General features: G+C 41.8%; 2 protein-coding genes across 3 annotated transcripts; both read right to left on the reverse strand.

The window, feature by feature from the left end:
* Positions 1-192: 192 nt before the first annotated feature.
* On the reverse strand, positions 193-27,299 carry LOC118429569. 2 transcript variants are annotated; one of them, XM_035840098.1, is made up of 10 exons: positions 27,136-27,299; positions 26,531-26,747; positions 25,900-26,081; positions 25,062-25,319; positions 23,750-24,001; positions 23,024-23,272; positions 22,308-22,559; positions 21,717-21,959; positions 859-1,065; positions 193-489 (listed from the first exon to the last, which is right to left on the reverse strand). In XM_035840098.1, the coding sequence occupies exons 1-10, from the start codon at positions 27,202-27,204 to the stop codon at positions 475-477; spliced, it is 1,944 nt and encodes a 647-aa protein (XP_035695991.1). In that variant the 5' UTR covers positions 27,205-27,299; the 3' UTR covers positions 193-474. The 2 variants fall into 2 exon arrangements, with proteins under 2 accessions (XP_035695991.1, XP_035695992.1); XM_035840099.1 differs by lacking the exons at positions 193-489; positions 859-1,065 and adding exons at positions 20,591-20,620; positions 20,987-21,193.
* On the reverse strand, positions 9,322-11,942 carry LOC118429594. The gene is made up of 3 exons (XM_035840140.1): positions 11,830-11,942; positions 11,256-11,462; positions 9,322-9,558 (listed from the first exon to the last, which is right to left on the reverse strand). Exons 1-3 carry the CDS (start codon positions 11,889-11,891, stop codon positions 9,444-9,446), a joined length of 384 nt encoding a protein of 127 aa, XP_035696033.1. The 5' UTR covers positions 11,892-11,942; the 3' UTR covers positions 9,322-9,443.
* Positions 27,300-27,915: the final 616 nt, after the last annotated feature.

The raw sequence follows: 27,915 nt of genomic DNA on the forward strand, positions 1-27,915 counted from the left end.
CCCTTGTCTAGGTTCAGTGTCAAGCAAGTGGCCAATATAATTACATTTTGAGATACAAATAAGAATATTACTAGCACAACTAGAACACTCTCCTCTAGATTACAGTGTGGTTTTTAACTATCTAATGTTGCAGGTATGAAATTCCCGTCACCTGTTACTAATAAGGTGTAGAAAAGAGTCACAAACTTATGATTTGCAGTTCTCAGTCTTTATTTCTTCATACCATAAATACTGTACAGTACAGACAACTAAAGAATACATATAGGAACTACCAAATGTTCCCAGGATATTGCACACGTATTTAAAAAAAAGTAATTATGGTATCATGTTACATATGATGAACGAATGAAATATACAAAAGGCAATTTTTTTGTACTTAGAATTTTAGACAATATTAGTTCACTTCTTCGTATGACGAAGGCCTCAGTCCAGCTGAGATTATTCGACGGGTCCCGAAACTCTGCGCATATTCCCTCACTGTCCGTAATCCTAAATGAAACAAAACAAAGAATTAGAACACTAAAGCAATATTCTGAAATGTCTCATATACGATTCTAAAAAAAAAAAAATCTAACAACCTAGATAGGTTAGAAATACAGATACGGCTATTATTTGTTGCCGGGTCCCGGGTTGACTTTAACTTAAGAGTTAAATGCGGGGCCCGGTCATGCCCTAAAACTGTTATTTTCCTACTGCAGCGAGCTGTGCATGCATGCAAGTGCGTTTGACTGCGAACAACACAGGTCCAGAAGTTGTTGCTTGATCTTCATTTTGCGGTAACCGCAATTGTCCTATGGGGCCACGTAGGGTAGGGGTCAAGCCGAAAAAAGCCCCAAGTCACCAAAAGATTGATCTTACCCCACAGGGTCCGGCCACGCTCCACGGCCAGGTGCAGTACTGCCTCCCGGCGTCAAACACCAGGCCTCCGGGTGGACAGTCCCGGTGGAACGGCTCACTGCTGAGCAGGGTACACTCGTAGTACCGGCTGCAGCTGTCAGGATCGGGGTAGTGACCGGGCGCCTTCCCCGCGCAAGAAAATGTTTCGGTCTGGATGGCTGGTACGGTCTGTGCCAAATAGAGAACACATCGTTAGTCACTTTTAAATATTCCTACATCAACTGTAGCCTGATTAAATCTCGCTTATATCCACCGGCCTCCTAGCGGGGAGGGGCCAGTTACAGCCCTGGATAGCAGAGTTTGTGTCACACATGTACGGAATATATCAACTGTGATGCCCTCCATTTTTATATTTTGGCGAAAAGCCTAGTCAAACATTTAAATATGTACAAACTTCAAGCTTTAGAATCATTATCAGTGAGCGAGACTGAGAATCATTCTGAAAACGATATTACAAAACATTTAGGCATCATGATAACGTGGAAACCATTAAAAGTAAAAGAGCTGCCGTAAATTTCATCAGGTGGGATAATCGGTGGATAACAGGGTTCTTTATCAACTGTTAGCAGCGACACCTAGCTGCAGTAGCGAGCAATGCACTCCAGAAGGTGACAGACGGTCACCGAAATGTCGGTTGCGACTGACTTACAGTATATCTTTATATCCACTTGTGGTGCTACTTACGTAAGCTCGGCACGGGCCGGACACTTCATAGGGCCACCTGCACTCCTGCCTGGCGGGGTCATACACGGTTCCCCCCGGGGCACAGGGCCGGTGGTACACGGGGTGGCCCAGCACACACTCGTAGTACATGGAGCAGTCGGCAGGGTCGGCGTACATGCCCGGTTGCTTCCCCGTACAGGTGAAGGTGGAGGGGACGGGGACATCGTGAGCAGGAACGTTCGCTGAGGATTGGTCAGTCAAAAGCTGTGGATACATACAAAAAGGATATGATTAATATGGAATTTTATCTGAGTTGGTAAATTACATTACAGTGTATTTCTCTTAGCCAAGACGGGGGCCGGTACCGACTTCCGACGGACCTCGCCTCATTGCTGACGTCACATGTGAGGGAAAAAATTACGTGTCTTAACAGCACTCGGGTTAGGTTTCTAAATAATACAAAGAGTTTCTGACAAAAATTACGGTTAGTGACATTCTTTGAGTTCGGGAACTGTTAATTGGGGGAAAATATGATTGTTATATTAATGAGTTAGACATGAGAGAGTAGACATCGTGAATTAATGTATAGAAAAGTAAAATAGAGGGTCTTACATTTTCACTCAGTGTCCCGCAAGGACCTGACACTTCGTGGGGCCACATGCACCTGAGACTGGCGGGGTCATACACGGTTCCTCCCGGGGCACAGGGCCGGTGGTACACGGGGTGGCCCAGCACACACTCGTAGTACATGGAGCAGTCGGCAGGGTCGGCGTACAGGCCCGGCTGCTTCCCCGTACAGGTGAAGGTGGAAGAACTCCTGGCTATCAGACTGGACCTAGCTCGGATGCTTCCTTCGTTCCGAACCTTCGTCTGTAATATCAGTAAAATTTGAAAACGTTATAAGAGAGAATGACTTTCTACGAGGTCATCATACTATTACGTCTTAGAGGGGCAGAACATACCGCTGAATATAGCATAGCTATACTGTAACGCAGCCTTATGAGTAGGCAACACCAAATGCAGCCTCGTTTTTGTGCATGATCCCGGATGACCCCAGGAATTTCAAAATGACCGCCGCAGTTGGCAAGAGGTCTACTCTAACCACTTGCCCATTGACCGACTCAAATTGAATGAAAGATGTATTACTATACTCACCCCACAAGGAGCGGGCACATTCTCCGGCCAGTCGCAGCGCTGTTTGGCGGGGTCGAAGACGGGTCCTCCCGGCGCACAGAGTCGGAGGAACGCGGTGGTGAAACCCTCAACACACTCGTAATACTGGTAGCAGTTGTCCGGATCTGCATACAGACCGGCGGCCTTTCCTCCACATGTAAACTCTGTAAACAATTATAACAGTTTCCATCTATTTTGAAGCTTTACCTTTTTCGAATTTGCAATGTATTGTGTAGTGTTCTTAAGCTGGTCGTACAAACCTATTGGTAGTAATGTTCAGAGCAATGTTCTGAGGGCTGATAAGTAACTTATTTCTTTTACCCACGTAAATGGTAAATACAGTATAGCCATAATTATATACTATACCACGTTTCCCTTAGAACTAACTAGTCAGTAAAGGAATATAAGCTAGTCTATTGAACTCTCACTACACAGGAACCATAGCAAATTAATTTAAAATTATGCGTGAGTTTTCGAAGCTTTAAAGAAATTCAACATTTACGCATACTGTAATCCGGGCTTTAAGATCGGATTTTTTGTAGTGGCTGATTTAAAGCACGAAATAACAGATAGCAAATAATGATTTCGAAAGATGACATGTTCTTAGACTTACTTGGTGACTCGGTGGTCGTTTCAAGCACCACTGCTTCGGTCGCTGTAGATGTATTCGTTACTACGTTGTCGTCAGTGACCAATGGCGTGGACTGTGTCGTTGTCGGCTGCGACGCGATGACCTGTTCGGTAACGTCTTGCGTTTCGGTGGCGTTTAGAATATTTTCCGTTACCGCTTGAGTGCTGTTCGCCTATAAAATACGACAATATAAAAGAAGTTAATAATTGTCGCTTTAACCATGAAACCGCGAGAACATTAAAGCTCATGAAACACGTAAAGAAAGATGAAACTTTTTGTCTGAGGGCCCTGCCAAATTCGTCTTATGATTGTTTAAAGATCGTAAACCTTACTGTACATGTCGCAAACTTTGAGCATTTTTGTGATAGTAGTGCATTTGTCGTGCAAAATTTCACAGTCTTCATATGCAAAAACTGTCTTAGCTCCTTGGCAGTGGTTAATTTTGTCACAGCCTGCTTGAAAATTTTCCAAAATCGAAGTCGTACGACGACCTAAAATAAAATTAACGTGAACGTTGGACAACGAACAATATCAGCCTTGTCCCGGAGGCGTCGCCAAGAACTCACCTGGTCTGTAACAGGCATGGCTAGTGTGCCGCTCAAGGCGAGAAGGCAAAAGACGACAGTTGAATACATGGCTGCTGGCTCACTCTCTGTAGCTTCTTCCTTGGAAAGGTAGACTTCTTCTTCTCTGTGATGTGAAGTTGTGAATGCCTGTAGCACCAAACCGGTCCAGTTTTATACTCTTCCATTTCCTGTGGGACTCACGTGTTACGTTTGGCTGTTATCAGCTGTTTGTTTTGTCGAGTGTTTGTACAGTGCGGGCTGGGTCAAATGGTGACGGCATGGAAACGTAAACTTACTCAATCCTTCGTACAAAGTGCAAAGGAATCCGTCGTAACTTCCGCTCTAGAAGGAAATATGTTCTGCTATGTGCGCCGTATTTCCACGTATCGTATACGTATGTTAACCTGGCAAATATGACGTCTCTACAGGTGTTCTGGTACACATTTTCTACAAGCTCAGCGCTGATTTTTGCCAACATCCGTTCACACCTATGCTGGCGCATAGTACACGACACTATTTTGATGACTTACTGCATTTCATGCACAAGTTGTTGATAAGTTTGGTATGAATTGAGGAAGGATTAAAGTTGCTTACTAATCAACGTTGATTTCTTTCATTTTTCAAAAATACATTTTGACGTTTAGAGGCCGAAAAATGGTTACCTTGTGAACTAAATTTGCTAAAATTTGTTGTGGTAGACTAAGTACACCCTCATATATGTACCCATCTTAGCATAAAAGTTCATCTGTGTTGGTAAATGACATTGTGGGAAAACTAAAATTTACTTAACCAACACCAAGTTTAATTGAGACTTACCCCAAATTTTCCGGGTGAATTCCCAATTAAACTTGGTGTTGGTTAAGTAAAGTTTAGTTTTCCCAAAATATGCATATGTACCCATAATATACTAAGGTTTGACGCGTAATTACTTTTTCTTAATTTGCCGCAAGTTTTCGGCAGAATAGAAGCGACTAGACAGTGTGGCACTGCACTCGCACTCATTGTAACTGTGAAACATACAAATCGAAGATAGTCCCATTGCCCTTTTAGTAAATTTTAGGCCGTAGGGGCAGTGGGCTGTTATCCACTGTGTCTAGTGCACAGCATTGGAAGGCGGAGCGCCTCATTCTCCTCCCAAAATCTTTGACTGAAGTTAGGTTTGAATTTTTACGCCTGGGTAGAGTGAGGAAAAGTGTGTTAGGGGTGACGTAAGCATTAGCGCAGGCGCCTAGAGCCCACGGTAAGAGATCTCAAATAAAAACAATGCTTTAAACCATTGAAAAGCCTTTCTTGGTGGGATTTTATGTGAAATCTGGGCATTTTGGGAGTGGCTGCAGTAGGAAAGACCCTACACTGGTAGAATTAGTTGTAAAACATGACCTTTCTTCATCGAGGGGGTTTCCGCACCCCCCTGAAATAGTGGTATCGTCGCCAGAATGCTGTTTTCAGCCAAATGGGCCAATCCAAGGGCTCTAATCAGGGGGTGTATCAAAAATTAGCCGTATAGAAATTCTTGCCAAGGAATTTGCCGAGACTGGACATAGTAGGCTATCATTTGAAGGTAAGTTTGTATGGCTTGAACTTTTTATTCTTGAGATAATTGCATATTTGTTTCCTCAACTCTCCCATTGGAACGCATGTATTAGTGGGTGAAATTCTAATGGCATCGTCTCCCCTGTTAGCTGCCATGTCAGGGTTTGAACCTAGGACCTTTGTGTTCTGGACCAAACATCCTAACTGTTACGTCTACAAGATGCGACGTGTGTTTGTATAGGCCTAGTGGCTCAACTATGTGACGTCACTGAATTGTGTGGTGACCGTAGTATCGTACAAAGTGCAAAGGAATCCGTCGTAACTTCCGCTCTAGAAGGAAATGCATTTTGCTAGTATGTAACAATATTTCCAAGTATCCTTTGCCTGACAAATATGACGTCTTTACAGGCGTTTTTAGAGGTAAAAATTTTACTACTAATTACTCAGCGCTGATGTTTACTAACATCCGTTGACACCTTTGCTTGCGCGCAGTACACGACGCTATTTTTATGACTTACTGCATTTCGTACTAGTTTGGTACGAATTGTCCACATTTCAGTCCAACCAGTGAAAGGATTAAAGTTGCTTGCAAATTATTGGGGATTTTTTTCTTCAAAAATACATTTCTACGTTTCCAGGTTGTAAAAACTTGAGCTTAAGTAGCTAAATTTGCCAAACTTTGTCGTGGTGGAACATACACCCCCTAACCCACATGGCAGGCTGTGTGTTTTTTAAATTTGCTTTTAGACGGTAAAAACAAGACAGTGTAACAATATATTGCACTCGAGTTGCTAACTTATTGTAACTGTGAAACATACAAAAACGAAAATAGTCCCATAGTCCCCTTTTAGTAAATTTTAGGCCGTAGGGGCAGTGGGCTGTTATCCACTGTGTCTAGTGCACAGTATTGGGAGGCGGAGCCCAACCCTCTCCTTCCAAAATCTTTTACCTCCCCAACTGAAGTCAGGTTCGATTTTTACACCTGAATAAATTGAGGAAATCTGTATGATATGCCTAATTTTTTTAAATTTTATCATGGGCACAACACTGGCGGCCTGTCAGGGTTTGGAACCCAGGGCCTCTGAGTTCTGGACCAAACATCCTAACCGCTACGTGTGTTTGTGTAGTCCGAGCTGGGACAACTAGTGACGTCACTGAATTGTGTCGTGACCGTAGTACTCGTACAAAGTGCAGAGGAATTTGTCGTCGTTTCCGCTCTAGAAGGAAATGTATAATGCTATGTAACAGTATTTTCAAGTATCGTTTGCCTGACAAATATGACGACTTTACAGGTGTCTAAGGTAAACATTTTCTACTAACTTAGCGCTGATTATACACATCCATTCACACCTTTGCATGCGCATACACGACGCTACTTTTGATGACTTGCTGCATTTAGTACACAGGCTGTTATGATAAGTTTGGTACAAATTGTCCACAGATTAGTCCAACCAATGAAAGGATTAAATTTGCTTGCAAATCATTGTTGTTGTTGTTGTTTCTTCAAAAATACATTCAGACATTTTGAGGTTGTAAAAACTTTAGCTTGTGAGCTAAATTTTATAAACTTCGTTGTGGTTGACTACGTACCTCCTAATATGTATCCATAGTACGCAAAGGTTTCAATGGTAAATGCTTCGTGTGTGTGTATGTGTGTGTGTGTATGTGTGTGTGTGTGTGTGTGTGTGTGTGTGTGTGTGTGTGTGTGTTTAAATTTGCTTTTGGACAGACACAACTAGAAAGTGTGTAATTGCACTCAAGTTGCTAACTTATTGTTACAGTACCCCATACAAAAACAAAAATAGTCCCATAGCCCATTTTAGGCCGTAGGGGCAATGGATAATGTTATGCACATTGTCTAGGCACAGTATTGGAAGGCAGAGCCCATCCCTCTCCTTCTATTACCTCCATAACTGCAGGAAGTTTTGAATTTTTACACCTGGGTGAAGTGAGAAAGGTCGACGTGTAAAGTGCGTTTCCAAAGGGAACAACACTGGTGGCATGTCAGGGTTTGGAACCTAGGGCCTTTGTGTTCCGCACCAAACATCCTAAAGTTTGCGTCTTTGCGACGCCACGTGTGTATGGTCCCTAGTGGTTCATCTATGTGACGTCACTGAATTGTTTGGTGACTGCAGTACAAAGTGCAAAGGAATTTATCGTCATTTCTGCTCTAGAAAGAAATGTATTTTGCTATGTTACAGTATTTCCAAGTATCGTTGGTTTGCCTGACAAATGACGTCTTAACTGGTGATTTCGGCAAACATTTTCTACTAACTCAGCCCTGATTTTTTCAACACCCGTTCACACCTATGCATGCGCACAGTACACAACGCTATTTTGATGGCTTACTGCATTTTATACACAAGTTGTCATGATACACGGTGGTCAAATACGGGCTCAAAATCTCCCATGTCTAGCCGAATTTGAACCTTGTTCCCCGTGTTCGATCTGACGTAATTCGAATCAAACCCTTGTTCTATTTAGGTCATCTGCGGTCATTGCAGGTAAAACAGTGTTATTTGGCCTTTTTCGCCCAACTTATTTGAATCAGGCGAAAAATATAGTTTTTCACCAATATAAACAATTTTCTGGACAGTACATGTATGCTATCACTTAGTTGCGGACCTGTAACATGTAACGAAGCTACTGGCGTTTTTGTTGGTGACCTTGAATATTATAAGTGTTGTTTACACCGGTATCAATTACACCCTCCCGCTCTTCGTGCGGCATGATGACATGCATACAAACATCGTTTAAGATCTCGACAGAGAGTCCAATTTAACTTATTGACGGCTCAAAATGACAGCAACGGTTTTCCTGAAATTTTTGTTTTTGGAATTTTTAAAGAATGCCTTCGATTTTGAATTATTGGTAATTAAATGCGAAAAATGCCATTTTTACGCATATTTTTGACTGTAACTTTGCTTTAAATTTAAAAAAAAAAACGCAAAAAAGTTTTATTTGCCTCTTAGATGATGAAAAATCTAAAAATCGAGAATTTGTCATGGCACTTATCAAGAGTATGGTCAAATTGAAGGCCTTCCTTGAAACAGAAAATAATCGTCTTTGGAAGGAAAATCAAAACAAAATAGCTATCTCAATTCAAACGGGAAGATTCAAACTATCTAAAATTCCGAATAGAATCTTATTTTGAATACATTTTCTTTGTAATAACAATTTGTTTATATTGAAATATTTTACGGTTCGCCAATAGTAGGCCTCTTGTAACCCGACACTCTGTCGAACTCGCATAGCAATAGTTTTTAGTTCGTATATCCCTGTATTTTTCAAAGTTGAGGAAAATTTACGTTGCTGACAAACCAGCGTTTATTAGGGGGTTCCTGCATTTTTCTAACTTGAGGATGGGTTTCAACGGGAAGATTGACAAAGATCAAAGCCCATTTTGACCAAAAGCAAGTGAGAAATAAAGTTACTAAGTAATGGCTACAAGTTGCAAAACAAGTATCCTAAAACAAATTACAAATATTTCTTAAGAGCTGCCAAGTTTAAGTTTATCCAATGGTTCTTCGTATTATCACGTGTTACACATGGCTGTTACTTAATTGGAGGGTACTCGGGGGTTTATGCTTTATAATGCAACTGCTTCCTTGTCCAGTTTCAATGTCAAGTGGTCGATATAGTTACATTTTGAGATACAAATAAAAATATTAGTAGCACAACTGGAACACTTTCCTCTAGATTACAGTATGGCTTTAACTATCCAATGTTGCAGGTATGAAATTCCCGTCACCTTTTACTAAGAAGGTGTAGAAAGGAGTCACAAACTTATGATGTGCAGTTTTCAGTCTTTATTTCTTCATACCATAAATACTATACAGTACAGACGACTAAAGAATACCTTTAGAAACTTCCAAATGCCCCCAGGATATTGCACACGTATTCCAAATAAATGGCAACCAATGTATCATGTTACATATAATGAACGAATGAAATATACAAAATGAATTTTTTTTGGGTATTTAGAATTTTAGACAAACTATAAGTTCACTTCTTCGTATGACGTAGGCCTCAGTCCAGCTGAGATGAGTCGACGGGTCTCGAAAAACTGCGCATATTCCCTCACTGTCCGTAATCCTAAATGAAACAAAACAAAGAATTAGAACACTAAAGAAATATTCTGAAATGTCTCATATACGATTCTAAAAAAAAAATAATCTAACAACCTAGACAGGTTAGAAATACTGATACGGCTATTATTTGTTGCCGGGTCCCGGGTTGATTTTAACTTAAGAGTTAAATGCGGGGCCCGGTCATGCCCTAAACTGTTATTACCTTTGCCAGAATGGCTAAGGTTATGTTTTCGGTTTGGTGGTGGTGTGTGTGTGTGTTAGTGTGTGTTAACAGCATAACTCAAGAAGTCTTGGATGAATCCCGATAATATTTGGTAGGTGGGTAGGGGTCGGGAAAACGAAGGTCAAGTTCGATAATGGGCCCCCTAGCTGCTTGCTAAGGTACTGCAGCAGAACCTCAATTTTTGATATCTCCTGTTCTGGACATGCTGTGATCATGATTTTTGAGTGGTAGATAGCCCTTGAGGCAGAGAGTAAGTGCTGTGAGTTTGGGCCCCCTAGCGGCTTTTTTGGAACTGCAGGCGCCGGTTTCCTTTCAAACTTTGGACGAGAATAACTCTACAACGTGTTGACGGATCGTCATGATTTTTGGTATGTAGATAGAATGAGTGATGACTTACATAATGGTATACTAATTATGCAAATCAACAGCTAATTTGCATAATTAATGAGGAAAATTTATTAATCCACTGCATTCCATGATAGGACTTTCAAACTTGTCACATATGTAGCTGGGAAGGAGAGAAATGTCGATAGATATCAATTATGCAAATGATGGCCTCATTTGCATAATTAATGAGAAAATATGAAGATGTTGACGGATCATCATGTTTTTTGGTATGTAGGTAGCGTAAGTGAAGACAAACATAATGAGATACCAATTATGCAAATCAACAGCTAATTTGCATAATTAATGAAGATATTTTATAAATTCACTACGTTCCATGATAGGACTTTAAAACTTGTCACATAAGTAGCTGAGAAAGAGAGAAATGTCAATACATATTTATCATGCAAATGATGATCTCATTTGCATAATTAATGAGAAAATGTGAACGTGTTGACGGATCGTCATGATTTTTGGCATGTAGATAGCCTAAATGAAGACTTATATAATGTGATACTTATTATGCAAATTAACAGCTAATTTGCATAATTGATTAGGAATCATAAATCCACTGCATTCCATTATAGTACTTTCATCAAAGTTGTCACATATGTAACTGAGAAAGAGGGAAGAGAGTAAGAGGTGTATTTAAAGACTTTGAAAGAGAATAAGTCAAGAATGGATCAAAGGATCATCATGATTTTTGGTATGCTGATAGCTTAAGTAATGCTTGATACAATTTGATATCAATTAATTGTAAATTGGGATCTAATTTGCATAATAAATGCCGAAATTTTATAAACCAACTCCAAGCATTTAATTAAAAAGAAAATGAAATGAGTAACGCATTTGTCTACAGACATCATTCTACATAACAAACCTGGTTTATTTGGCAAAGGTATGTGTTCGTGGAACTCTAGTTTTCCTACTGCAGCGAGCTGTGCATGCATGCAAGTGCGTTTGACTGCGAACAACACAGGTCCAGAAGTTGTTGCTTGATCTTCATTTTGCGGTAACCGCAAGTTGTCCTACGGGGTCACGTAGGGTAGGTGTCACGCCGAAAAAGCCCCAAGTCACCAAAAGATTGATCTTACCCCACAGGGTCCGGCCACGCTCCACGGCCAGGTGCAATACTGTCTACCGGCGTCAAACACCAGGCCTCCAGGTGGACAGTCCCGGTGGAACGGCTCACTGCTGAGCAGGGTACACTCGTAGTACCGGCTGCAGCTGTCAGGATCAGGGTAGTGACCGGGCGCCTTCCCCGCACACGAGAATCGTTCAGTCTGGCTAGATGGTACGGTCTGTATGAGATAAAGAACATATATTAGTCACTACTAAATATTTCTTCTATCAAGTCCTCTATTTTGGAATTTGAATGAAAAGTCTAGTCGAATATTAGAATATCTACATACTTAAATCATGATGAAAATCAACCTTACAAATCATCTAGCCATTATTATAACGTTGAAAACATTGAAAAATCCGTGAATTTCGTCATATTGTAAATTCACTGGCGGAATAACAAGGTTCTTTCTCAATTGTTAGCAGCGACACCTAGCTGCAGTTCAATATAGCGAGCAATACACTGTGGAAGGCGACAGACGGTCACTGAAACGTTGGTTTTAACTGTATATATATATCCTTAGGTACACTCGCGGCGCTACTTACGTAAGCTCGGCACGGGCCGGACACTTCATAGGGCCACCTGCACTCCAGTCTGGCGGGGTCATACACGGTTCCCCCCGGGGCGCAGGGCCGGTGGTACACGGGGTGTCCCAGCACACACAGCCCCCCCGGGGGGCGAGATCACTAGCGTTTTCGCCCCCCTTTAGCGTTTTCGCCCCCCCCCCCCCCAGAACATTACTAGTATTCCTCGGAGGGGTCTTAAGAACGGCTGGTTACTACATATTAGGTGCGCTACCTGGTACTATACTGCACCTGGGAGTAACATAGTTGGTGTTACCTGGTATCTATATGGCACCTTATTACCGTAAGATGTCATACCTTGTTCGGTGCAAACACTACATTGAAAGGACATTTTTTTGCAGCTGACATGGCAGAGGTGGCATAGAAAACAATGCTATTGTGAACGTATAGATCAACACCGTCTATGGTACGGAATACGTCAGCTATATGTTTTCAATTTGTCAAAGTATTTTCTTTCTTGTGCAGAAAACATTTCCAAAGCACTAAGAAAAACACAACTGAATAATAGTTTCTCATTATAAATATTATCTACGCACAAGTTCATATACCTGTTGCTAAATGCTACAAAAAACTGGTAAGATACCAATCTTAAGAAACACGGGTAAAACACCAGTTCCTAAATACTAGAAAAACAGTCATATGGGAGGTGAAGATATCCATAGGGTAGGTGCATATAACGTACCAGTTTCTAAATACTAGAAAAACAGTCATATTGAAGGTGAAGATACCCCTTGGCCAGGTGCATACACCAAAATGTGCATTATTCTAATGAATACCTTATTTGCATAATCAATAAAGACAGGACATAGTTCTTTTGTGGTCAATTCATAATAGAGACTTCATATTGGAGATATATAGGTTGCTTGAGGACAGGTGAATACAATGAAATATATCTCATGTCGAGACTCAGGTACATGCAATAAAGGGAATACAAGGGACCCAACCCTCCTTGTCTGAAACAAGTTCAACTATCTTATTACCATGTACTTACGTTGATATTGATACTATGGATGGAGTTATGTATCAAACTCGTGTACTTATATCATTCTGAAACTGCATTGTGTGATTTATACCAATCAACTTCTAAAATATCACGTAAACCCGTTTTTTTTTGGGGGGGGGGGGCGAAATCGCTAAAGGGGGGTGAGGTAGGGGGGCGAGATCACTAACCGGGGAGGGCGAGATCGCTAGTGATTTCGCCCCGGGGGGGTGAGATCGCTAGTGATTTCGCCCCCGGGGGGGGCGAGAACGCTGTCACACCGGTACCGACTTCTGACGATCTTTGACTCAGTACTGACGCCACATGTGAGGAAACAAATCACGTGTCTTAACAACACTCTGGTCAGATATATAAATAATACCAAGAGTTTTGGACTAACATTACGGTGAGTGACAGTCTTATAGTAGGAGAACTTTTTATTGGACGCAAATGTGATTATAATAACGAGGTAGATATTAGAGAGTAGACATCGTGAATTAATTAAAATAATAAGTAAAATGGAGAGTCTTGTTTTCCATATTATGGAGAAATTATTGAATTTGGAGGAAAATATGATAATGAAACATGATAACAAGGTAGACATGAGAAAATTGCCATCGCAAATTAGCGTAAAAAAGGGAAAATAGAGGGTCTTACATTTGCACTCAGTGTCCCGCAAGGACCGGACACTTCGTAGGGCCACATGCACCTGAGACTGGCGGGGTCATACACGGTTCCCCCCGGGGCACAGGGCCGGTGGTACACGGGGTGGCCCAGCACACACTCGTAGTACATGGAGCAGTCGGCAGGGTCGGCGTACATGCCCGGCTGCTTCCCCGTACAGGTGAAGATGGAAGAACTCCTGGCCATCAGACTGGACCTAGCTCGGATGCTTCCGTCGTTCCTAACCTTCGTCTGTAATATCAGTTTAAGAAATTCAAAAACGTTATAAAAGATAATGACTTGGAACGATTTTATATAGCAGTATTACATTTTAGAGAGGTAGAAATTACCACTGAATATTGCATAGCTATACTGTAATATAGCCTTACAACAAGGAAACACCAACCAAAGGCAGCCTCGTTTAGATGCATGATCCTGGATGAACCCCGGAATTTCAAAATGACCGCCACAGCTGGCAAGAGGTCTATTCGAGATTCGAACATGGCTAAGAATTTTAGTCCAGATGGTGCATGGGGAGGCGCCAATCTCTGTTTTAATGCCCTTAGGTCACAAACTTTGTGCAATCACTACATGTACAGCAGAGGTACTAGTCCACTGGATGAGTGGGGTGTACTCAATTTACATTATCTAACTCTTTCGTACCTACATACCGAGTGCTAAGCAGGTAGAGAAAGAAGTATATATGATTATGTACTCACAGCCTTTGCAAGGAGAGCACTCTAACCACTTGCCCATTGACCGACTCAAATTGAATGAAAGATGTATTACTATAGTCTATACTCACCCCACAAGGAGCGGGCACATTCTCCGGCCAGTCGCAGCGCTGTTTGGCGGGGTCGAAGACGGGTCCTCCCGGCGCACAAAGTCGGAGGAACGCGGTGCTGAAGCCCTCGACACACTCGTAATACTGGTAGCAGTTGTCTGGGTCTGCGTACAGACCGGCGGCCTTTCCTCCACATGTAAACTCTGTAAACAATCAATAACAGTTTCCATCTATTTTGTAGCTTTGCCTTTTGTGAATTTATGATATATTGTATGGTGTTCTTCAGCTGGTCCTACGAACCTATGGGTTGTAACAGAGCAATGTTCTGAGGGTTGATGAGTAACTTATTTCTTTCACCCACGTAAATGGCAAATACAATGTAGCCAAAAACAAGACCACGTTTCGCTAAGTACTGAACTAGACAGTAAAGGAATGTGAGCTATCTTATATGGACCTCCTACTACACAGGGTCCATAAAAATGCATTTTGAAGAGTATGCGTGAAGTTTGGGAACCTTTACGCAAATAAATTGCACATTTACGCATACTTAAATACGGGCTCTTAGATCGGATTTTTTGTAGTGTCTGATTCAAAGTACGTAATCACAAATAGCAAATAATGATTTCGAAAGATGACATGTTCTAAGACTTACTTGGTGACTCGGTAGTCGGTTCAACCACAACTGCTTCGGTCGCTGTAGATGTATTCGATACTACATTGTCGTCAGTGACCAATGGCGTGGACTGTGTTGTTGTCGGTTGCGATGCGTCGACCTGTTCTGTAACGTTGACTACTATTGGCTGCACGGTGACGTCTTGCGCTTCGGTGGCGTTTAGAATATTTTCCGTTACCGCTTGAGTGCTGTTCGCCTATAAAGTACGACAATATAAAAGAAGTTAGTAATTGTCGCTTTAACCATGAATCCGCGAGAACATTAAAGCTCATGAAACACGTAAAGAAAGATGAAACTTTTTGTCTGAGGGCCCTGCCAAATTCGTCTTATGATTATCAAAAGATCGTAGACCTTACTGTCGCAAACTTTGAGCATTTTTGTGATAGTAGTGCATTTGTCGTGCAAAATTCCACAGTATTCATATGCAAAAACTGTCTTAGATCCTTGGCAATGGTTAATTTTGTCACAGCCTGCTTGAAAATTTTCCAAAATCGAAGTCGTACGACGACCTAAAATAAAATTAATGTGAACGTAGGACAACGAACAATATCAGCCTTGTCCCGGAGGCGTCGCCAAAAACTCACCTGGTCTGTAACAGGCATGGCTAGTGTGCCGCTCGCGGCGAGAAGGCAAAAGACGACTGTTGAATACATGGCTGCTGGCTCACTCTCTGTAGCTTCTTCCTTGTAAAGGTAGACTTCTTCTTCTCTGTGATGTGAAGTTGTGAATGCCTGTAGCACCAAACCGGTCCAGTTTTATACTCTTCCATTTCCTGTGGGACTCACGTGTTATGTTTGGCTGTTATCAGCTGTTTGTTTTGTCGAGTGTTTGTATAGTGCGGGCTGGGTCAAATGGTGACGGCATGGAAACGTAAACTGGCTCAATCCGACGTACAAAGTGCAAAGGAATCCGTCGCAACTTCCGCTCTAGAAGGAAATATGAATAGCCGTGTGCGCCGTATTTCCACGTATTTCCGGAAACCTGACAAATATGACGTCTCAACAGGTGTTCTAGGTACACATTTTCTACAAACTCAGCGCTGATTTTTGCCAACATCCGTTCAAACCTATGCTTGCGCATAGTACACGACACTATTTTGATGACTTACTGCATTTCGTGAACGATTTGTCATGATAAGTTTGGTATGAATTGTTCACATTTTAGTCCAACCAATGGAAGGATTAAAGTTGCTTACTCATCAACGTTGATTTCTTTCATTTTTCAAAAATATATTTTGACGTTTAGAGGCCCCCAAATGGTTACCTTGTTAACTAAATTTGCTAAAATTTGTTGTGGTAGACTAAGTACACCCTCATATATGTACCCATCTTAGCATGAAAGTTCATCTGTGTTGGTAAATGACATTGTGGGAAAACTAAACTTTACTTAACCAACACCAAGTTTAATTGAGACTTACCCCAAATTTTCCGGGTGAATTCCCAATGAAACTTGGTGTTGGTTAAGTAAAGTTTAGTTTTCCCAAAATATGCATATGTACCCATAATATACTAAGGTTTGACGCGTAATTACTTTTTCTTAATTTGCTTTTCGGCAGAATAGAAGCGACTATACAGTGTGGCACTGCACTCGAACTCATTGTAACTGTGAAACATACAAATCGAAGATAGTCCCATAGCCCTTTTAGTAAATTTTAGGCCGTAGGGGCAGTGGGCTGTTATCCACTGTGTCTAGTGCACAGCATTGGAAGGCGGAGCGCCTCCTTCTCCTCCCAAAATCTTTGACTGAAGTCAGGTTTGAATTTTTACGCCTGGGTAGAGTGAGGAAAAGTGTGTTAGCTGCACCACGTCAGGGTTTGAACCAAGGACCTTTGTGTTCTGGACCAAACATCCTAACTGTTACGTCTACAAGATGCGACGTGTGTTTGTATAGGCCTAGTGGCTCAACTATGTGACGTCACTGAATTGTGTGGTGACCGTAGTATCGTACAAAGTGCAAAGGAATCCGTCGTAAATTCCGCTCTAGAAGGAAATGCATTTTGCTAGTATGTAACAGTATTTCCAAGTATCGTTTGCCTGACAAATATGACGTCTTTACAGGCGTTTTTAGAGGTAAAATTTTTTCTACTAATTACTCAGCGCTGATTTTTACCAACATCCGTTGACACCTTTGCTTGCGCGCAGTACACGACGCTATTTTTATGACTTACTGCATTTATTACAAGTTTGGTACGAATTGTCCACATTTCAGTCCAACCAGTGAAAGGATTAAAGTTGCTTGCAAATTATTGTTGATTTTTTTTCTTCAAAAATACATTTCTACGTTTCCAGGTTGTAAAAACTTGAGCTTAAGTAGCTAAATATGCCAAACTTTGTCGTGGTGGAATATATACCCCCTAACCCACATGGCAGGCTTTGTGTGTGTTTTTTAAATTTGCTTTTAGACGGTAACAACAAGACAGAGTGACATTATATTGCACTCGAGTTGCTAACTTATTGTAACTGTGAAACATACAAAAACGAAAATAGTCCCATAGTCCCCTTTTAGTAAATTTTAGGCCGTAGGGGCAGTGGGCTGTTATCCACTGTGTCTAGTGCACAGTATTGGGAGGCGGAGCCCAACCCTCTCCTTCCAAAATCTTTTACCTCGCCAACTGAAGTCAGGTTCGATTTTTTACACCTGAATAAATTGAGGAAATCTGTATGATATGCCTAATTTGTTTAAATTTTATCATGGGCACAACACTGGCGGCCTGTCAGGGTTTGGAACCCAGGGCCTCTGAGTTCTGGACCAAACATCCTAACCGCTACGTGTGTTTGTGTAGTCCGAGCTGGGACAACTAGTGACGTCACTGAATTGTGTCGTGACCGTAGTACTCGTACAAAGTGCAGAGGAATTTGTCGTCGTTTCCGCTCTAGAAGGAAATGTATAATGCTATGTAACAGTATTTTCAAGTATCGTTTGCCTGACAAATATGACGACTTTACAGGTGTCTAAGGTAAACATTTTCTACTAACTTAGCGCTGATTATACACATCCATTCACACCTTTGCATGCGCATACACGACGCTACTTTTGATGACTTGCTGCATTTAGTACACAAGCTGTTATGATAAGTTTGGTACAAATTGTCCACAGATTAGTCCAACCAATGAAAGGATTACATTTGCTTGCAAATCATTGTTGTTGTTGTTGTTTCTTCAAAAATACATTCAGACATTTTGAGGTTGTAAAAACTTTAGCTTGTGAGCTAAATTTTATAAACTTCGTTGTGGTTGACTACGTACCTCCTAATATGTATCCATAGTACGCAAAGGTTTCAATGGTAAATGCTTCGTGTGTGTGTGTGTGTATGTGTGTGTATGTGTGTGTATGTGTGTGTGTGTGTGTGTGTGTGTGTGTGTGTGTGTGTGTGTGTGTGTGTGTTTAAATTTGCTTTTGGACAGACACAACTAGAAAGTGTGTAATTGCACTCAAGTTGCTAACTTATTGTTACAGTACCCCATACAAAAACAAAGATAGTTTTTACACCTGGGTGAAGTGAGAAAGGTCGACGTGTAAAGTGCGTTTCCAAAGGGAACAACACTGGTGGCATGTCAGGGTTTGGAACCTAGGGCCTTTGTGTTCCGCACCAAACATCCTAAAGTTTGCGTCTTTGCGACGCCACGTGTGTATGGTCCCTAGTGGTTCATCTATGTGACGTCACTGAATTGTGTGGTGACTGCAGTACAAAGTGCAAAGGAATTTATCGTCATTTCTGCTCTAGAAGGAAATGTATTTTGCTATGTTACAGTATTTCCAAGTATCGTTGGTTTGCCTGACAAATGACGTCTTAACTGGTGATTTCGGCAAACATTTTCTACTAACTCAGCCCTGATTTTTTCAACACCCGTTCACACCTATGCATGCGCACAGTACACAACGCTATTTTGATGGCTTACTGCATTTCATACACAAGTTGTCATGATACACGGTGGTCAAATACGGGCTCAAAACCTCCCATGTCTAGCCGAATTCGAACCTTGTTCCCCGTGTTCGATCTGACGTAATTCGAATCAAACCCTTGTTCTATTGAGGTCATCTGCGGTCATTGCAGGTAAAACAGTGTTTTCTGGCCTTTTTCGCCAAACTTATTTGAATCAGGCGAAAAATATAGTTTTTCACGAATATAAACAATTTTCTGGACAGTACATCTATGTTATCACTTAGTTGCGGACATGTAACATGTAACGAAGCTACTGGCGTTTTTGTTGGTGACCTTGAATATTATAAGTGTTGTTTACACCGGTATCAATTACACCCTCCCACTCTCCGTGCGGCATGATGACATGCATACAAACAACGTTTAAGATCTCGACAAAGAGTCCAATTCAACTCATTGACGGCTCAAAATGACAGCAACGGTTTTCCTGCGATTTTTGTTTTTGGGATTTTTAAAGAATGCCTTCGATTTTGAATTATTGGTAATTAAGTGCGAAAAATGCCATTGTTACGCATATTTTTGACTGTAACTTTGCTTTAAATTAAAAAAAAAACGCAAAAAAAGTTTTATTTGCCTCTTAGATGATGAAAAATCTAAAAATCGAGAATTTGCCATGGCACTTACGGCCAATCTTATCAAGAGTATGGTCAAATTGAAGGCCTTCCTTGAAACAGAAAATAATCGTCTTTGGAAGGAAAATCAAAACAAAATAGCTATCTAAATTCAAACGGGAAGATTCAAACTATCTAAAATTGCGAATTTGATCTTATTTTGAATAAATTTTCCTTGTAATAACAATTTGTTTATATTGAAATATTTTACGGTTCGCCAATAGTAGGCCTCTTGTAACCCGATACTCTGTCGAACTCGCATAGCAATAGTTTTAAGTACGTATATCCTTGTATTTTTCAAAGTTGAGGAAAATTTACGTTGCTGACAAACCAGCGTTTATTAGGGGGTTCCTGCATTTTTCTAACTTGAGGATGGGTTTCAACGGGAAGATTGACATAGATCAAAGCCCATTTTGACCAAAAGCAAGTGAGAAATAAAGTTACTAACTAATTGCTACAAGTTGTAAAACAAGTATCCTAAAACAAATTACAAATATTTCTCAAGAGCTGCCAAGTTGGAGTTTATCCAATGGTTCTTCGTATTATCACGTGTTACACATGGCTGTAATTTAATTGGAGGGTACTCGGGGGTTTATGCTTTATAATGCAACTGCTTCCTTGTCCAGTTTCAATGTCAAGTGGTCGATATAATTACATTTTGAGATACAAATAAGAATATTACTAGCACAACTAGAACACTCTCCTCTAGATTACAGTGTGGTTTTTAACTATCTAATGTTGCAGGTATGAAATTCCCGTCACCTGTTACTAATAAGGTGTAGAAAAGAGTCACAAACTTATGATTTGCAGTTCTCAGTCTTTATTTCTTCATACCATGTAAATACTGTACAGTACAGACAACTAAAGAATACATATAGGAACTACCAAATGTCCCCAGGATATTGCACACGTATTTAAAAAAAGGTAATTATGGTATCATGTTACATATAATGAACGAATGAAATATACAAAAGGCAATTTTTTTGTACTTAGAATTTTAGACAATATTAGTTAACTTCTTCGTATGACGAAGGCCTCAGTCCAGCTGAGATTATTTGACGGGTCCCGAAACTCTGCGCATATTCCCTCACTGTCCGTAATCCTAAATGAAACAAAACAAAGAATTAGAACACTAAAGGAATATTCTGAAATGTCTCATATACGATTCTAAAAAAAATAATCTAACAACCTAGATAGGTTAGAAATACTGATACGGCTATTATTTGTTGCCGGGTCCCGGGTTGATTTTAACTTAAGAGTTACATGCGGGGCCCGGTCATGCCCTAAAACTGTTATTTTCCTACTGCAGCGAGCTGTGCATGCATGCAAGTGCGTTTGACTGCTAACAACACAGGTCCAGAATTGTTGCTTGATCTTCATTTTGCGGTAACCGCAAGTTGTCCTACGGGGCCACGTAGGGTAGGGGTCACGCCGAAAAAGCCCCAAGTCACCAAAAGATTGATCTTACCCCACAGGGCCCGGCCACGCTCCACGGCCAGGTGCAGTACTGTCTCCCGGCGTCAAACACCAGGCCTCCAGGTGGACAGTCCCGGTGGAACGGCTCACTGCTGAGCAGGGTACACTCGTAGTACCGGCTGCAGCTGTCAGGATCGGGGTAGTGACCGGGCGCCTTCCCCGCACAAGAAAATGTTTCGGTCTGGATGACTGGTACGGTCTGTGCCAAATAGAGAACACATCGTCAGTCACTTTTGAATATTCCTACATCAACTGTAGCCTGATTAAATCTCGCTTATATCCACCGGCCTCCTAGCGGGGAGGGTCCAGTTACAGCCCTGGGTAGCAGAGTTTGTGTCACACATGTACGGAATATATCAACTGTGATGCCCTCCATTTTTATATTTTGGCGAAAAGCCTAGTCAAACATTCAAATATGTACAAACTTCAAGCTTTAGAATCATTATCAATGAGCGAGACTGAGAATCATTATGAAAACGATATTACAAAACATTTAGGCATCATGATAACGTTGAAACCATTAAAAGTAAAAGAGCTGCCGTAAATTTCATCAGGTGGGATAATCGGTGGAAACAGGGTTCTTTATCAACTGTTAGCAGCGACACCTAGCTGCAGTAGCGAGCAATGCACTCCGGAAGGTGACAGACGGTCACCGAAATGTCGGTTGCGACTGACTTACAGTATATCTTTATATCCACTTGTGGTGGCACCGTGCTACTTACGTAAGCTCGGCACGGGCCGGACACTTCGTATGGCCACCTGCACTCCTGCCTGGCGGGGTCATAAACGGTTCCCCCCGGTGCGCAGGGCCGGTGGTACACGGGGTGGACCAGCACACACTCGTAGTACATGGAGCAGTCGGCAGGATCGGCGTACATGCCCGGCTGCTTCCCCGTACAGGTGAAGGTGGAGGGGACGGGGACATCGTGAGCAGGAACGTTTGCAGAGGTTTCGTCAGTCAAAAGCTGTGGATACATACAAAACGGATATGATTAGCATGGAATTTTATCTGAGTTGGTAAATTACATTACAGTGTATTTCTCTTAGCCAGGACGGGGGCCGGTACCGACTTCCGACGGACCTCGCCTCATTGCTGACGTCACATGTGAGGGAAAAAATTACGTGTCTTAACAGCACTCTGGTTAGGTTTCTAAATGATACAAAGAGTTTCTGACTAAAATTACGGTTAGTGACATTCTTTGAGTTCGGGAACTGTTAATTGGGGGAAAATATGATTGTTATATTAATGAGGTAGACATGAGAGAGTAGACATCGTGAATTAATGTATAAAAAAGTAAAATAGAGGGTCTTACATTTTCACTCAGTGTCCCGCAAGGACCGGACACTTCGTATGGCCACCTACACTCCTGCCTGGCAGGGTCATACACGGTTCCCCCCGGGGCACAGGGCCGGTGGTACACGGGGTGGCCCAGCACACACTCGTAGTACATGGAGCAGTCGGCAGGGTCGGCGTACATGCCTGGCTGCTTCCCCGTACAGGTGAAGATGGAGGGGACGGGGACATCGTGAGCGGGAACGTTTGCTGAGGTTTCGTCAGTCAAAAGCTGTGGATACATACAAAATGCACATGATTAGCATGGACGTTCATATGAGTTGGTAAATTACATTACAGTTTATTTCTGTCAACAAAGACGGGGGCCGGTACCGACTTTTGACGAACTTTGTACCAGTGCTGACGTCACATGTGAGGAAACAAATCACGTGTCTTAACAACACTTAGGTCAAATTTCTATATAATACCAAGATTTCGGACTAAAATTTCGGTTAGTGACATGCTTTGAGTTGGGGAACTGTTAATTTGAGGAAAATATGATTATTATAATGATGTGGTAGGCATGTGAGAGTAGACATCGTGAATTAATGTGAAAAAGTGAAATAGAGGGGCTTTTTTCATATTATGGAGAGAAATTTTTAGATTTGGAGGAAAATATAATAAATCATTATGATAACAGGGTAGACATGAGAAAATAGGCATGGGGAATGTAAAAAGTAAAGCAGAGGGTCTTACATTTGCACTTATCCCACAAGGACCGGAAACTTCGTGGGGCCACATGCACCTAAGACTGGCGGGGTCATACACGGTTCCTCCCGGAGCACAGGGCCGGTGGTACACGGGGTGGCCCAGCACACACTCGTAGTACATGGAGCAGTCGGCAGGGTCGGCGTACATGCCCGGCTGCTTCCCCGTACAGGTGAAGGTGGAGGGGACGGGGACATCGTGAGCGGGAACGTTCGCTGAGGTTTCGTCAGTCAAAAGCTGTGGATACATACAAAAGGGATATGATTAGCATGGAAGTTCAGATGAGTCGGTAAATTACATAACAGTGTATTTCTCTCAACCAGGACGGGGGCCGGTATCAACTTCCGACGAACTTTGTACCAGTGCTGACGTCACATGTGAGGAAACAAATCACATGTCTTAACAGCAATCTGGTAGGATTTCTAAGAATTTCGAAATATTAGGATGAATATCATCGTTATTCACATTTCTAGACTGATGGAAATATATTTATTTGAGGGAAATTTGACTAGGACAACGAGATAGACATGAGAGAGTAGACATCGTTGATCGATGTAAAACAAGTGTAATGGATGGTATTTTTTATATTATGGAGTGAAATTATTAGATTTGGAGAAAAATATGATAATTCATCATGATAACAAGGTAGACATGAGAAAATACCACGTAGGCATCGTGTATACATGTAATAAAAGTATAAATAGAGGGTCTTACATTTGCACTCAGTGTCCCGCAAGGACCGGACACTTCATAGGGCCACATGCACCTGAGGCTGGCGGGGTCATACACGGTTCCTCCCGGTGCACAGGGCCGGTGGTACACGGGGTGGCCCAGCACACACTCGTAGTACATGGAGCAGTCGGCAGGGTCGGCGTACATGCCAAGCTGCTTCCCCGTACAGGTGAAGGTGGAGGGGACGGGGACATCGTGAGCAGGAACGTTCGCTGAGGTCTGGTCAGTCAAAAGCTATGGATACATACAAAAAGGATATGATTAGCATGGAATTTTTTATCAGTTGGTAAATTACATTCCAGTGTGTTTCTCTCAACAGAACTGGGGCCGGTACCGACTTCTGACGAATTTTAACTCAGTACTGACGCCACATGTGAGGAAACAAATCACGTGTTTTAACAACACTCTGGTCAGATATCTAAAGGATACCAAGAATTTCGGACTAAAATTATGGTGGGTGACTGTCTTAGAGTAGGAGAACTTTTTATTGGACGCAAATGTGATTATCATGACGAGGTAGATATTAGAGAGTAGACATCGTGAATTAATTTAGAAAAAAGTAAAATAGAGAGTCTTGTTTTCCATATTATGGAGAAATTATTAGATTTGGAGGAAAATATGATTATGATACATGATAACCAGGTAGACATGAGAAAATAGCCATCGCAAATTAGCGTAAACAAGTGCTTTTAAAAAAGCTGGCATTTTGCCAATGTTTGCGTGTGTGAACGTTTTTTTCTAGTTATTAGAATGTCATGTAAATAGAACAGAGTAACTAAACCTGATATTGGCGCATGGAGAGATTCACATATGTGCCTGAATCTAGATCTAGACGCCACCTGTTAAAATTTGCGTGAACTGCAGCAAATTTCACTACACTGCCTGTTTTTGAGTGAGCTCTGTTGCGGGGCATTTTTAAGTTGTTTTTTTTTTTAATTTTTATTTCTATTCGGCAAAAAAACGAAGCGGCGAATCCGTTAACCAAAGAAATAAATTGGTGTGGCCAAATGGATGTAAAAATTAGTATTTTAATGGATGTAAAAAAGGAAAAAAAAAAAATCTACCTCGCCGGATTCGAACCGGATGCATTGGTTTAGAATGCGTAAACTTTAACCACTGCGCCAGTGCGAACATGTTGCAAAAATGCCTGTTTTAACAGGTTTAGAAATGTTTGGCATGGATTGAACAGGTCCGTTCATCTCAACATCACTCCATCACAACGGCGACTATTCTGGCCTCAGAGCATTTTGCCGCTAAGGCGGCAAAATGCAAAAAGGAAAATAGAGGGTCTTACATTTGCACTCAGTGTCCCGCAAGGACCGGACACTTCGTGGGGCCACATGCACCTAAGACTGGCGGGGTCATACACGGTTCCTCCCGGGGCACAGGGCCGGTGGTACACGGGGTGGCCCAGCACACACTCGTAGTACATGGAGCAGTCGGCAGGGTCGGCGTACATGCCCGGCTGCTTCCCCGTACAGGTGAAGGTGGAAGAACTCCTGGCCATCAGACTGGACCTAGCTCGGATACTTCCTTCGTTCCTAACCTTCGTCTGTAATATCAGTTAAAGAAATTCGAAAACGTTACAAAAGATAATGGTTTGCAACGAGGTTACTACAGTATTACATTTTAGAGCTGCAAAAGTTTACCACTAAAGATGGTGTAGCTATACTGTAATTCAGCCTTACAACTAGGAAGCACCATCCAAATGCCAACTCATTTTGATGCATGATCCTGGGAATTTAAAAATGGCCGCCATAGCTCGCAAAAGGTCTATTCAAAAAATTATAACATGGCTAAGAATTTTCGAAAACTTAAAGTCCATCTTGCGGCAGATGGTGAATAGGGAGGCGCCAATTTCAAAAGCCCTTGGGCCACACAACTTTGTGCAATTACTAGTACTACATGTACAGCAGGGGCTATGCCACTGGCAGTGTGGTACACTCAACTACCATACCCTTTCTTACGTGCTGATTGCTAAGCAGAGAAAGGAGTATTTTTTCAAGCCTTTTGTATGAACTGTCTGGGAATCGAACTACGACCTACCGAATGTAAAGCGAACGCTGAACTCAATTGGCCATGCCCATGCAGCGCGATTAAAAACTGAAAATAAGATAAAACTACAGACTCACCCCACAAGGAGCGGGCACATTCTCCGGCCAGTCGCAGCGCTGTTTGGCGGGATCGAAGACGGGTCCTCCCGGCGCACAGAGTCGGAGGAACGCGGTGCTGAAGCCCTCAACACACTCGTAATACTGGTAGCAGTTGTCCGGATCTGCATACAGACCGGCGGCCTTTCCTCCACATGTAAACTCTGTAAACAATCAATAACAGTTTTCATCTATTTTGTAGCTTTGCCTTTTGTGAAGTTACAATATATTGTACAGTGTTCTTAAACTGGTCGTACGAACCTATGGGTTGTAACAGAGCAATGTTCTGAGGGTTGATGAGTAACTTATTTCTTTCACCCACGTAAATGGCAAATACAATGTAGCCAAAAACAAGACCACGTTTCGCTAAGTACTGAACTAGACATTAAAGTAATATGAGCTATCCTATATGGACCTCCTACTACACAGGATCCATAAAAATGCATTTTGAAGAGTATGCGTGAAGTTTGGGAACCTTTACGCAAATAAATTGCACATTTACGCATACTTAGATACGGGCTCTTAGATCGGATTTTTTGTAGTGTCTGATTCAAAGTACGCAATCACAAATAGCAAATAATGATTTCGAAAGATGACATGTTCTAAGACTTACTTGGTGACTCGGTAGTCGTTTCAATCACGACTGTTTCGGTCGCTGTAGATGCATTCGTTACTACGTTGTCGTCAGTGACCAATGGCGTGGACTGTGTTGTTGTCGGTTGCGATGCGTCGACCTGTTCTGTAACGTTGACTTCTATTGGCTGCACGGTGACGTCTTGCGCTTCGGTGGCGTTTAGAATATTTTCCGTTACCGCTTGAGTGCTGTTCGCCTATAAAATACGACAATATAAAAGAAGTTAGTAATTGTCGCTTTAACCATGAAACCGCGAGAACATTAAAGCTTATCAAATACGTAAAGAAAGATGAAACTTTTTGTCTGAGGGCCCTGCCAAATTCGTCTTATGATTGTCTAAAGATCGTAGACCTTACTGTCGCAAACTTTGAGCATTTTTGTAATAGTAGTGCATTTGTCGTGCAAAATTTCACAGTCTTCATATGCAAAAACTGTCTTAGTTCCTTGGCAATGGTTAATTTTGTCACAGCCTGCTTGAAAAATTTCCAAAATCGAAGTCGTACGACGACCTAAAATAAAATTAACGTGAACGTTGGACAACGAACAATATCAGCCTTGTCCCGGAGGCGTCGCCAAAAACTCACCTGGTCTGTAACAGGCATGGCTAGTGTGCCGCTCAAGGCGAGAAGGCAAAAGACGACTGTTGAATACATAGCTGCTAGCTCACTCTCTGTAGCTTCTTCCTTGTAAAGGTAGACTTCTTCTTCTCTGTGATGTGAAGTTGTGAATGCCTGTAGCACCAAACCGGTCCAGTTTTATACTCTTCCATTTCCTGTGGGACTCACGTGTTATGTTTGGCTGTTATCAGCTGTTTGTTTTGTCGAGTGTTTGTACAGTGCGGGCTGGGTCAAATGGTGACGGCATGCAAACGTAAACTGGCTCAATCTGTCGTACAAAGTGCAAAGGAATCCGTCGTAACTTCCGCTCTAGAAGGAAATATGTTTTGCCGTGTGCGCCGTATTTCCACGTATTTACGGAAAGCTGACAAATGTGACGTCTCAACAGGTGTTCTAGGCATTTTCTTCTAATTCAGCGCTGATTTTTGCCAACATCCGTTCACACCTATGCTTGCGCATAGTACACGACACTATTTTGATGACTTGCTGCATTTCGTGAACGATTTGTCATGATAACTGTGGTATGAATTGTTCACATTTTAGTCCAACCAATGGAAGGATTAAAGTTGCTTACTAATCAACGGAGATTTCTTTCATTTTTCAAAAATACATTTTGAGGCTAAAAAAAGGTTACCTTGTTAACTAAATTTGCTAAACTTTGTTGTGGTGAACTGAGTACCCCCTCATATATGTACCCATAGTACTACAAGTATTACTAATAGTACGCTAAGGTTTGACGCAGAATTG

The sequence above is a fragment of the Branchiostoma floridae genome, chromosome 13, assembly GCF_000003815.2.
Source record: "Branchiostoma floridae strain S238N-H82 chromosome 13, Bfl_VNyyK, whole genome shotgun sequence".
Taxonomy (NCBI): domain Eukaryota; kingdom Metazoa; phylum Chordata; class Leptocardii; order Amphioxiformes; family Branchiostomatidae; genus Branchiostoma; species Branchiostoma floridae.

Coding starts and splice junctions, on each gene's coding strand:
- LOC118429594 (XM_035840140.1), bottom strand. CDS start 11,891: ATGACCCCGCCAGACTGGAGTGCAGGTGGCCCTATGAAGTGTCCGGCC. Junction 11,463..11,829: donor CCGGCCCGTGCCGAGCTTAC/GTAAGTAGCGCC, acceptor TATCTCATACAG/ACCGTACCATCTAGCCAGAC. Junction 9,559..11,255: donor GCGTGGCCGGACCCTGTGGG/GTAAGATCAATC, acceptor TGTTTCATTTAG/GATTACGGACAGTGAGGGAA.
- LOC118429569 (XM_035840098.1), bottom strand. CDS start 27,204: ATGTATTCAACAGTCGTCTTTTGCCTTCTCGCCTTGAGCGGCACACTA. Junction 26,748..27,135: donor CCATGCCTGTTACAGACCAG/GTGAGTTTTTGG, acceptor CGTATTTTATAG/GCGAACAGCACTCAAGCGGT. Junction 21,960..22,307: donor GCGGGACACTGAGTGAAAAT/GTAAGACCCTCT, acceptor ATGTATCCACAG/CTTTTGACTGACGAAACCTC.